Raw genomic sequence first — 12,898 nt, 5'->3', positions numbered from 1 at the left:
CAATATTTGGGAAATGGTTTGCACTGTTAAAACTACAGGATGCATTCGGCACCTTTCAGGGGAGAAACTCTTGTTCACCAGCGGCACCCAATACAGAGCCGAAATCGCACCTCTAAATAGGGTGAAAAACAGGCACCTTTTAAAAACTAGACAGCCGGAGTGAAAAAAAGGAACCTTCGGAGAGAGAAATGGCACCCTTACTATAGATCCTCCTCCCCCCTCCCCCGCATTGTGTGCGTTTTTGAATACAGTTGTGTATTTTTTTTTTTTTTAGTTTTGTTTTGATTTATGATATTCTACGTTTTGGACATTTTTCACATTGAACTCGGTATTGGAAATGATTAAAACATGTAATTACAGCATTTGATCATATTTCAGAGTTTTCAACACAGTTAAGAAGTGCTCATAGCGTTAATTCATCTGATCGTGCTCTAATTCAGTGTTTCTCAACCTCTTTTGACCCACGGGCGCGGTAAAAGCAAATGAAAAACTTTGCGGACCGGTGAAATCTTTATCGTTTTCTTAAAAAATCATAAAATAAATAATATGAATAATAACTCTGGTGTCGTTAAAAAACATGTGAAAAAATTCAGGGTTCTGATCTTTTTTTTTTACAAAAAGTAATGTTAAGAATTAATAAAACAATAAATATCTACCCCTTCACTTGGTATCAAAGATCTGTCACAAATACGTTATAATTTAAAAACGAGTAATTATTTAAAACATGTGAGAAATTATACATTTACTAAAACTTGACGTATTCCGAAAATGAAGCATAGCTGTACTTATGGATTATTTACATGATGAGCCAAAAATATTCAGGGACATTACAATTACGGAAAAACAAAATCGTTTCATAAACGTTAATCAAGAGTAACAAAATAAAATGCACATAAAGTTTTTCAACAGTTAAATAAAAAACCAAAAGAAAGTTCTAACGCTATCGAGGACCGCTAACAGGAAATGATTCTAACACTTGAATGAAAAAACAAAAAAAAAAAAGAGAAAAAGAGCTAGACTGAGAGAGATTTTTTTTTCGCTAGCTTTCTGTTATGATCTTCGAAGCACAAGAAACATTTTTATTAAGGTTCTTTTGGTGACTAATAAAAGCTGCTTATCGAGTATTCAAGTAAATAATGACAGATATTTTTAGTAGCGTTTTGAATGATGGAAATTTCACGATAGTAACGGTAAACGAGAACTAGAAGACTAACGGTTACTGAAAAGCAATAAATGCACTTTTAAACACTTAACTATGTTTGAAAGCCCTAAAAGCTACGAAGTGATCAAAAGCTGTACTTACTTGTAATTTCGGATAGTTAATCCTAGAAAAGTTGTGTTTTAATCCAATAGTGTACTTCATTCAATGTGAAAGACACACAAACGCAATCATCATTTGTCCACCATATTGAGGTGGTTGAATGTATGTCTCAGGCAAAAAGCGCATGCGCAATGAGTCTTTCTGCGATTGCATGCTGTTTTGGCTCCTCTGCTCTATTTTCTGGCTTGCGTTGCACCTTCAGGCACTATGCTTTCACCTTAGAGGGAATATTTTCACTCGTCTGGAACCTCTGGTTTTAACAGTGTGGTCTTGGAGAAAAAATCATGAGGATCATTTTTATAGAGAATTTTGAGATCTACAACTTTGGTCTGAGGTACTTTTCGATCAAACTAACCGTTTTTGAAAAAAATCTAAAAAACCTAAAATTTTGACCTTTGACCCCAAATAAATTTTTTAGCGCACATGGGATCGACGGGGACTTTTAGCACTTTATTTGTAATGCTAAACCCAAGGTCTCTACAAAAATTTAGCTTTCCCGGAATTTTTGTTATTTCCATTGTCTAAATTGACCGGACTATATATATTCAATTCCGAATGAAGTATTTTGGAAATTCTTTTGTATTGATTGCTTTTATCTTACTTCTACTGCATATTGTTAATCTGTTCAGCCCGAAAAAAAAAAAAGATACACTACCTCTATTCCTTTTCGTTTTCTGCATTACTTATAATTAAAAAAAGTTGTTGTAATGAGAAATCTATCATTTATTTTTTCTTTCAAACTTAAAATGGCTGTTTCTTACAAAGTTAGAACAATACTGTACAACTGTATAATCTAGTTATCAATTTCTATGTCTATACCATTAACCTTTATAAGGCTTCAAAATGCAGAATTTTATATCCATTTTACAAATTTTCCTCCGGGGTAGAAACCCCCGGGACCCCTAAAATTGGAGATATTCTATTTCCCACTTAAAAGGGAGCCCTGCGTCACTCTCTTAATACCAGCCCCCTCTCTTAAGGTCAATACAAAAAGGACAGCATGAAAACACATATTAATGCCCCCCCCCCCCCGGAACTCAGTCCTAAATCCGCCTATGGCAAAGAGTATTTAAAAGATGGACTCCTTAAAATGAAGAAGACGTTATTTTTAACGACAACACATTTGATATCAAAAAATATTACCATTATCTCTAGCTTCAATGAGAAGATCGTATCTGGTAGCAGTTAAAATTTCCTTTAAAAAAATTTCACCAGTTTTATGATCAATTCGAAATGTTCTTTTTTCACCTTCAATAATTTCAAAAACAATTTCTCCATTAAGACCTGAATCATAATCCATTGCTTTCACCTACAAAAGTAATGAAAAAGAAAAAAAAAAGATCATTGAGAATGTCACAAAATAAATTTTAAATGGATTTTTACATCTAATATTATTTTACACAGTAAACAATAAAAAGCAATACAATGAAACCAATTCCAGGGTAATCTTATCTATCATTCGTAGGCCTTTTCATGACATTTAGGGAAGGGAACGAAATTTAGACTTTGTTTAATCATGTTGTTTTGGAGGTTTTGGAAGTTTAAGCTAAGATTGAAAGTGTATTAGACAATTTTTCTTGACATTGGGTTAGGATTGGGGTTTATGACTTTCCTGAAAAAATTTGAATTGAAGTCTTAAAAAGCTCGATTGCAGGCCATCTTGGCTAACATTAGGGGAGGAGATGGTGTTGAGACTTCATGTTAAATAACATGATTCCTCAATCTTTTGATAAAGTTTTGATTTATCTCCATTTTAAAACTTTTTAAAAATATGGATATGACTTTTCATAACAATATTTTACTCTGTATTTTTAAAACTTTTCTTGTAGCATACTTCGGCGGCCCCTGACATTTTTCTCTGAATTTAATGCAATTTTCATGATGATATTTGATTAAACAATTGAACTACCAATTTGTTGGTGACTTCTTAGCCATCATGCCATTTGTTTTTTAACTGAGGCTTGCCATAAGTTTCTATGAAGTACTCAATACTTGTTTTTTTTTAAATAGTTTTTTTAATTGTTAAAAAAAGTTTGCAACATCACATTTTGGCGGCCCGTTCTTAGGTAATCTGAAAAACAAAATATAATAGATTCTCAGATATTCTTCAACAAAATTTTAAGATTGTGTATTCTTTTAAAATTTTATAGAAAAAACCTTTTGTACAAAGAAAATAATTTTTTTTTAAATTTATTTTATTTGGTTTCCATTTTTACTTTTAACACTGAAAAGGCTTTCCTTCTTTAGTACATAGCTAAAATTAAATTGCCACCTATTTTTGGAAAAAACTGGGAAGCAACTTCCACAACAAATTTTGCCTATGCCGCTATGACTATGCACAAGAAAAAAAAAACATAAGCAAGACTATTTGAACATGATTAAGGGTGGTGGGGGGTTCGGGAGTATAGGTGGATGGAGGCCGAATATCACTATTTTACTCTGCGGTCGGTAAAGCTCTCGGCAGCTGTTTTCAGCATTTTATGAAGATACCATTGCTCCCAGTAATTATAGCAACAGCTGAAAGGTCATTTAATCCAGTGAAAACCTATTTAAGAAGCAGCACTATTAACCCTAGAACACTAGTGTACGTAAAATTTACGTACAAGCCTTCTATATTGGCTGCTTTCTACCTTTTCTTTTCATCAATGAACTCGTCCGAGTAGAAGTGCTTCGAGTGATGACTTAGTTAGCTGTCTGCCACGTGGATTAGCTTCATCGTCTACTGTTTAGTCCACACGCTTGTTGTTCTAGAGGTCAAACGTAAATTTTACGTGTCTCTAGTAATACATGTGCAGTATTTTACACGTATATTTAACGTATCGCTAGCGATAACGTCCATTTTATAGTTATTAAAAATTTTATAACAACATTATTCGCAGCATTTTCATTTCGTTTTTGTATCAGTATGAATCAGCAATCTCCATTGTCAAGATTGCAGTTTATGCTAAAGCTTCAGTAGCAGCTATGTGGAAATTAGCAACATCAACGTTTGAGCACCCAAAATCTATCAAGGTTTAGAACAAGATATACAGAATACAGAAATTGCACAGAATCAGCAAGGACGAAGAATCTGACTGCAGCTTTTGCAACTATAAAAAAAGAGGATGACAACTATAATTACTGCATGTGTGGCAAGGAAATTTGTGGGCAGCACCAAAAGAAATTTTTTCCGAGTTGCATTTAGACAATTTATCTGCATAATTAGACGTTTTATTATTTTTCCTTTATCTTTTATACACCTATTCTTTTTTCTTATTCTTTTAGCATCTTTAAGCATATACAATGTATAATTAGTGTTGGTTTATAATATATCCATAATGCAATTTGTTATTTTGCATAATATTTTTTAATACTATAACATTTCATGCATTTTTTAATACTTTTTGAGCTGCTTGTATAATTGTTAGCTTTTTTTTTTTTACAAACATCAGTAAATAAACTACATTTTGTAAGAACACGTAAATTTTACGTATTTCTAGTAATAACAGCCTATTTAAACACGCTAGTGTTCTAGGGTTAAGAGTGTCCAAATGGTCTAACTCTGATGTCATCAATACACATAGAAATGGAACTCTCAAATGAAAACATAGCTAAACAATTTTAGAAAAATAAGAGACCTCTTAATATTTAATATTTATAAGCTTTTTTTTGTGTATGTATAACTGTATTATTAATATTTTCATTGATAAAAACACTAAATTATTTCTGCCTTCTAATTAAAAAAAGTATTTTAAATATCTTACTCATGCATCAATCTTGAGGTTATTAGTCATTTTAAAGCTATCCTAAATTTCAAGCATGGGTTTTAGTTGCATAACTTATAATGAAGGATCGTGACTATAACACCGCAGGAGGTACAAACTTACAACAGGAATCTTATTCTCAAATAATATTCAAGGAGTCATATTGCCTTCAACTAATACAGCGGAGAACAAATAATAATAGCAAACAATAAAATTAAAATATACTATTTAAAAAACATAAAGTAACCATGACCACCTACCTGAAAAACTGAGTAATGTACAGCAGAATCTATAGGAACAACTGCATAATAAGGAAGACCAATGAAAAAAGGAGCATTGTCATTAATATCGACTATTGACACTTCAACTAAAACATGAGCATATTTAGAAATTTCTCTTGCATCATTCCTCACTTCAATAACTAGTGTGTAAAAGCTCTGAGCTTCACGATCAAACAGGCGCCCAGTGGTGCGAATAACTCCAGTTGTTTCCCCAATTTTAAACATAAGAGTAGGATTCAAAATATGGAATGTTAAATGCTCATCTAGAGCAGTACCAAGTGGCGTCACAATAGCAACCGTACTGACTTCCGTTGAGTTCTCCTGTATTTTAGCAACATATTTATCTTCACTAAATTGCAAGCCACTCTGTTGGCTCTCCTGTACTTTAATGACAACTTTTGTGCTTGTTTCAAATTCCCCATCTGAAGCCGCAATGACAAGACTGTACTTCCTGGAAAGGCCATCAGGGTTTCTCACAGTGATATCTCCTGTGGTGTCATTGATTATGAACTTCCTTTCTATGTTACCAGAGACTATGGTGTAGTGTACATTACTGAATGAGTCTGCATCTGTTGCAATGATATTTATCACATGAACTCCTTTATAGGTTGGCAATAAGAGGATGGCAGTGTAGTAGGGCTCCCCGAATTGGGGTGGGCAGTCATTAACGTCTATCACAGATATATGAACTTTGGCAGGCATTTCAGCATTAAGATGAGGTTTACCCATATCCCATACTTGAACACTAAATGAAAATGAAGACTTTCTTTCATGATCAAAAGTTGCTGCAGTCTTAATAGCACCTGCAGAGAGAAAATAAATTTGTAAATTTTAGCTATGTGATAGAACAAACACAACAGTTGGAGATAAGTATGGTTTAAATAAACAAACGAAACTGAAAAGGGATGGACATATCAGATTAACATTTAAAGGTTTTTCATTTTGTTTAAAGCAATCACTTGTCTGAAACAATCAATTGTATTTAAAAACTTAAGTTATAAATGCAATGACTGTACTAGAGCCATAAAACAACAACATAATCAAAGCACAAAAGTTGCAAGAAGTTGTAGACATAGGTTTTGGAGTTTTGAGTAACCACTTTATCAATGCAGAAAAGTGTGAACTTTTGGATGTAAAACTGTCCTGACTAGTGGTTTTGATGGATGACTTGACATCCAAAATCTCACATTTTTCTGCATTGAAAAAGACGTATCTTGATACGTTGAAATACATGTCTGCATCTCTTGCAATAATGTGGTTTGATTTCTTTGTTGAAAAGGTATTTATGCATTTCTTATGAGTGTACTTTGTCCATTTAAGGCACATCAATAATTAAAAATAGTCTGCAAATAGTAAGTTTAAATACTTGGGAATCTAGCAGCAAAAATTTAATAAAGGGAACTGAATAGGATCATCCTTGGTGAGGACAGAGCCAGTTCAGACACGTGCACCACTTTTGAATTTGGGCAGAAAACAAAAGTAGCAAGCTTAGGCAAAATGACTAATGGTTATGACATTTTAATTTGAAGTATTAAAACAAATGCTATATACTTTACTAAGTGGATAGTAAAAATATAATAATAAATTAAATATAAAATACAAATTAAATTTTTTAAATGAATTAGATTACTATAGAGGAAGAGTATGCAGAGAAGGGAGAAGAAAGTAACTGAACAGTACTACTCTGAATTAAATTACTGATCAATCAGTCTTATATCTTCATCAGCTTAGGCAACGGTACAGTCGATGCTCCTCCAAATGAAATCATTCGCTATAACGAGAGGTCCTTATAACATATTGCATGTTATTTAATCTTTTTTTTCTGATGCAGGAATAGTTTTTCAAAGTAACGCTTCGTCTCAAAAGATAATCAAGAAACTAACAAAATATTAAAATAGTTACATTAAAAAAATTATTTTGTTAATTTCTTTCTCATTTTAAATTTGATGTTGAAATATTATCCATAAATTACACCAAAACTTAAAAATAATACGTTTAATGACAAAATACATTGAAAATTAATTATTTAAAAAAATTATATAGATATCATAGTTTTACAATTTTTTATTTGAGATTTTTTCCAAGTATATCTTCTCTTATTACATTTTATTATAGACGCTTTCCACTTTTTTGACTTTTCCCAAAAAATATAATTCCTAATTTCTACTCTTTGTGTGCGGTTTTCTTCCTTCATCCTATACCAACCTGTAATTAATTTCAATTGAAATATTTTAAATTTAAAAACGTAAAATGTTTAAATATTAGTTTTTGAATAGTTATTCCTCAGGATCGCAAAAAACAACAACTTAATTTTGGAAGTTATATTGGAATGAGCAGTTCAGTTTGGATGCTGCAATGGACACTAAAATAACATTGCATCTATAGAATAGAGAACGGGACTTCCAGCATTGGTCGCTATAATGGAAGGGTTGCAGTAATACAGGGTTGTACTAAAAGGCATTGACTGTATTTAATGTAGTAGTTCATAACCAATTGGGGGTACTTGCACAACATTTTGAAAGAAATTTAAAGCATTAAGGGAGGGTTAAGCATCTTAGAAACCAATAACATTTATTCACAAGTTTGCACATATATGCAGACATTATCAAAACATTTGATAATCATAGCTGAGGACAGACCCAGTTGCTGATCATCATTTTTGTATTTGGATAGAAAACGAAAGTAGCTAGCTTAGGCAAAGTGACTAATGATTATGACAGTTTAACCTGAAGTATTAAAATAAATGACATATACCTTACTCAGTAGTAGATAATATTACTGAAAAAAAAATATATGAAAAACAAATTAAAATTTCTAGCATTATGCTATGAACAATGGTCATACAGAGCACCCAGCAAAGGACTCCCTGTAAAGTAAGACAAAACAACGTAAGAAGAAGCACAAATTTGTGCTTCTTCTTACGTTGTTTTGTCTTACTTTACTGTTCAGCACAAAGGTATTTATTTATCTTAAAGGACTCCTTGGTTTCAAAATTAAATATCTCGAAAACAAAGGACGATATTGGAATAAAATAAACGGTATGTTTATTGTGAAACCCATAAAAATCATATACAGGAACTAGTAAATTAGTTTTAAAAAGTGCCAACAGGTGCGCTGCACGCTGTAATTGCAATAAAAGTCTCCATGAATTGTGCTGCGAAGAGGTAGGACGATAATTTCTAGTGTATATGTAAGCATATCTAAGAGACTAAACTACTGCTGAAGCAACAAACCTCTTCACAGCACTATTTATGGAGACTTCTATTGCAATTACACTGTGCAGCGCCACCTGTTGGCAGTTTTTTAAACTAATTTCCGAGTTCCTGTATATGATTTTCATGGGTTTCCCAATAAACATACCGTTTACTTTATTCCAATATCGTCCTTTGTTTTCGAGATATCTAATTTTGAAACCAGGGAGTCCTTTGCTGGACACCCTGTACTTTGGGATAAATTCAATAACAATCAAAACGTGCTCCATTCCTTGCACAGTACCAGTCTTAAATTTTCCTCACTTTTTAATCAGACTAATATTTATTAATACCAAAAAGGTGGAACATACTTAATTTTAATCACCCTTTAATATTAGATGGATAAATTGAATTTGATAATGAGCTAATGAGTTTTACTGTCATCATAAGATAAAATTTTATAAATATTAATGATTGCTTTGGTTGAATTACATCAAAATATTATATGAATTATACAAAAAATCACTCCTTATTTCTATTCAACTATGGGGAAATGAACAGCAGTTTTCAAGGGAGAATCTAAGTATGAAAAAAATATTACACTTATAAAAAAAACTCTGCACTTTAGATACGTACCTGTATTTGGATCAATTGTGAAAAAGGCAGATGCAGATTTCTCCACAATTTTGTAATGAAGCACAGAATTAATTCCAGAATCATTGTCATACGCTGATATGACGAGTGGCTTGAGCCCATCAACTAAAACCATGCTCCTTGCTTTATCAGACTCAATGACCTGTCCTTCGTATACTTTTTGATGAAACACAGGAGCATTATCGTTTCTATCTAATATATGCACAAGCACAGAAGTTGTACTATTAGCACCAACCATATTAGTCGCCCTTATACTTAAATTGTAAAAATTAGCTGCTTCAAAATCTAGTACAGAATTTGTCCTCAAAATTCCTGATGTGGGGTTGATAATAAATCGTTCTTCAGTATTCCCACCAATTATTTCGTAATATACAGATGAACGACTGGTGGCAATGATACTAGTGAGAGTTTTTCCCGGCTTCTCATTTTCGTATATTTCAACAACATAGTCCTTATGTTCAAACTTCGGAGGAGCATTGTTTGCAACCGTGATAATAATATGAACACTAACAGTGGCATTTAGGGAAGGAACACCTTTATCTGACGCTCTAACAAACAAAAAGTACTCAGGCATAACTTGTCTGTTGAGTTGTTTGGCAATCAAAATCGTACCAAGTTGTGGATTGATAAAAAATGCATTGCCAATGTTGCCTAAAAAAGCAAAAATTAATGATTACTTAATTTGCAAGTTGCAAAAACAATCACAAAATATCATAAAATACACATGAATATTTTTTTCATCCGTATAAATGTTTCGAATTGCAGTTTTTTTATTAATTAAAATTAAGAAAAAGCAATTTCAATCTTTCAAACACATTTATGACATAGCATACAATTCATGAAGAATAAAAATAGAAGTGAAAATTTAAATAAATAAATAAAAGAATAAAATAGCTACAAAAAAAAAAAACCTGCGTCTCTGTTCCTAACAAATATCAAGTTGCTAATGCACACATTTAGTAAACACAGGTTAGCATAAATGGACCCAATTTCAAAAAATCATATTTTTGAAATTACTGACATATTACAATAAGTGACACATGAATTAAAAATCAAATATAAGAAGGGTTTTTTTCCCCCAATAAAGTTCAATTGCACAAATGTGTGAACACATTTTGCAAAATGTTCAATTACAAATGCTGAATATTGAAGACTTTTGTTAATCTAACCCAGGGGGTTCCAAACTTTAACAATTCGCAGCACAATTTGAAGAATTTGAACTTTTTTACCACAACAAAATCTATCTCTATTTTGTAGTTGTATATAAATAAATATTGAAACCATAGACACTTAGTGGCACCCCAGGCCTTTCCCTGCGACACCCACTTGGGGAACCCCTGATCTAACCAGTAATCCAGTTTGTTCCATACATTTTGGAGTATCACACTGTCAATGATTTGTAATGCTGCAAAAATGCATTCCTGTTGTTTTTTTAGTTGGTTTGGTATCGGGAATTAATAAACAGTGTCTTTGATTTAAATATGAAAGAGAAACTACAGGGTACTTGGAGTGCAATGATTTGCAGATCAGATGTTTGTCGCATAACAAAAGGCTCAGGCATTAAACATTTGTAATTGAAACAAGCTTGGATGTATGCATCACTAAATCATGCATCACATTTATGTATGTAAGTAATAATGTATGCAGTAGTTTTGAAAATAAGATTTTTAAAAATAGGGTCAATCATTTGTGCTCACACTGCATAATAACAATGTGCGAGAGAACATTTAAAAAGGCTTCAAGAAAACTAAATACACTTACAATACAATATCAAATAAAATTGTGATTTGTGAAAATCTAATGAAAATTTATACATAAAGCTACAAAATAACAAAAAAGAAGTTTCAGGGGAGGGAAGTAACCAAAATTCATACTGAATTGAATGGTAAATATGAAAATTCTTGCAGAGTCGGAAAAAGGAGCACATAGCATTCGTTTAACAAGAACCAATTTAATAGCTTAAAACACTAAACAAGTACGAACATTGTAAAGAACTAAAAACAAGTAAAAGACATTCAAAAGTAAAACTACAGCATGACAAGTAAGAGAAAAATGACTAGCTGCCGACTGCCGCGTGTAGGCTTTTTAAAAACATCAACACTGCGAGTCGAGTTGAGTTGTACTCTGCTGGCGCTGCAAACCAACTTCTACAAGAGGCGCTGCATACTCCCCCTCCAGTGTCAATGAAATCTAGCTGGTAAACGCACCACATGACATGAACGTGTCATCCGCTCAGGCTCCGCAACAGGGAGTGGCTGTACAGGCTGTGGTGCGGATGACGGTGCCTCTGGCTCTTCATGGGTTATCATGTAAGCAGGTTTAACACGATCCACTGACACAGGTGTTGACTTTCCATTAATACACAGGTGAAAAACTTTATGTGATCTCTGCTCGACAAAGAAAGGACCATCATAAGCGGCTTAAAGTGGACGGCGCACCATATCGCGACGAAGAAAAACATGGGTACAGTTCTTCAAATCTCGATGCACGAAAGTCTTTCTTTCGCCATGTCTCTTTGGGGCAACCAGACGGAGAGCTTGCATGCGTGTTCTTAACTTATTGACAAAATCGCTTGGTTCAAGTGGTTGCCGAGAAAGATCCAAAAATTCACCGGGCAGACGAAGTGTAGACCCAAAAACCAATTCGGCAGGTGTGCAGGCTAGGTCCTCCTTCAAGGCAGTACGAAAGCCAAGGAGAATCACAGGGATAACTTCAGTCCTCCGCTCAGTGTCGTAACACTTGATAGCAGCTTTGAGGGGATGATGCAACTCCTCTATTAGACCGTTTGATTGAGGGTGGTAGCTGGTCGTTCTAGACTTATGAATTCCCAGGTGCTTCGCAGGAGAGCGAAAAAGTGCAGACTCAAACTGTCGTCCTTGATCAGTGGACACCACCGAAGGTACTCCATACCGGGAAATCCAACATGTCACAAACGCTTCTGCAACAGACTCCGCTGAGATATCTTTGATGGGTTGAGCCTCAGGCCAACGAGAAAAACGGTCTATCACTGTTAGGCAGTAGGAATACCCATTGGAGGGAGGCAATGGGCCAATTAAGTCCAAATGGACATGATCGAATCTACTGGAGGGCTCTTGAAAATTTGCTAGTGGTGCTTTTGTGTGCCTATGTATCTTAGCCTTTTGGCATGGAATGCAGTATTTTACCCATTTGGCGATATCTGATGACATTTTTGGCCAAACAAATCTTGATTTGATCATGTGTTGTGTTTTGCGCACACCAGGGTGGACCAAACTATGTAATGAAGTAAAAACATCTTGGCGACAACTGATAGGCACGAAGGTTCGAGCACGGCCTGTTGACACATCACATGTTAATTCAACATTGGCTTCCGGAAGGGTAATTTGCCTCAGTTGCAAAGATGTATCCTTATCCAAAGACAAAAATGATTTCAATTCCTTGTCTACAGCTTGCTGTGCTGCAATTGCCACAAAGTCAATAGTTGCTGGAACATTTATGGCAGCTATGCGAGACATGATGTCTGCAGCAATGTTTTTGGAACCTGGAATATGTACAATAGATGTTGTGAACTGTGAAATAAAATCCAGTTGGCGTATCTGCCTCGGCGAACACTTATCATGCCTCTGGCGGAAAGCGAACGTGAACGGCTTATGATCCGTGTACGCTGTAAACTGCCTTGCTTCCAGCATATGGCGAAAGTGATGAATACAGGAGTATAATGCAAGCAGC

General features: G+C 34.0%; 1 protein-coding gene across 1 annotated transcript in view; it reads right to left on the bottom strand.

The window, feature by feature from the left end:
* The window catches only part of LOC129217846 (fat-like cadherin-related tumor suppressor homolog), an 82,762-nt gene that overhangs the window by 55,134 nt on the left and 14,730 nt on the right, over positions 1–12,898 (bottom strand). Inside the window, exons 5-7 of the mRNA XM_054852182.1 lie at positions 9,173–9,841; positions 5,325–6,148; positions 2,465–2,630 (exon numbers count right to left, since the gene is read on the bottom strand). Coding sequence (XP_054708157.1) covers positions 2,465–2,630; positions 5,325–6,148; positions 9,173–9,841 — 1,659 coding nt within the window. The remainder of the gene's footprint in view (positions 1–2,464; positions 2,631–5,324; positions 6,149–9,172; positions 9,842–12,898) is intronic.

The sequence above is a fragment of the Uloborus diversus genome, chromosome 1 (genome assembly GCF_026930045.1).
Source record: "Uloborus diversus isolate 005 chromosome 1, Udiv.v.3.1, whole genome shotgun sequence".
In the NCBI taxonomy this organism is placed as follows: Eukaryota; Metazoa; Arthropoda; class Arachnida; order Araneae; family Uloboridae; genus Uloborus; species Uloborus diversus.
This window is presented reverse-complemented; position numbering and strand designations above follow the sequence as displayed.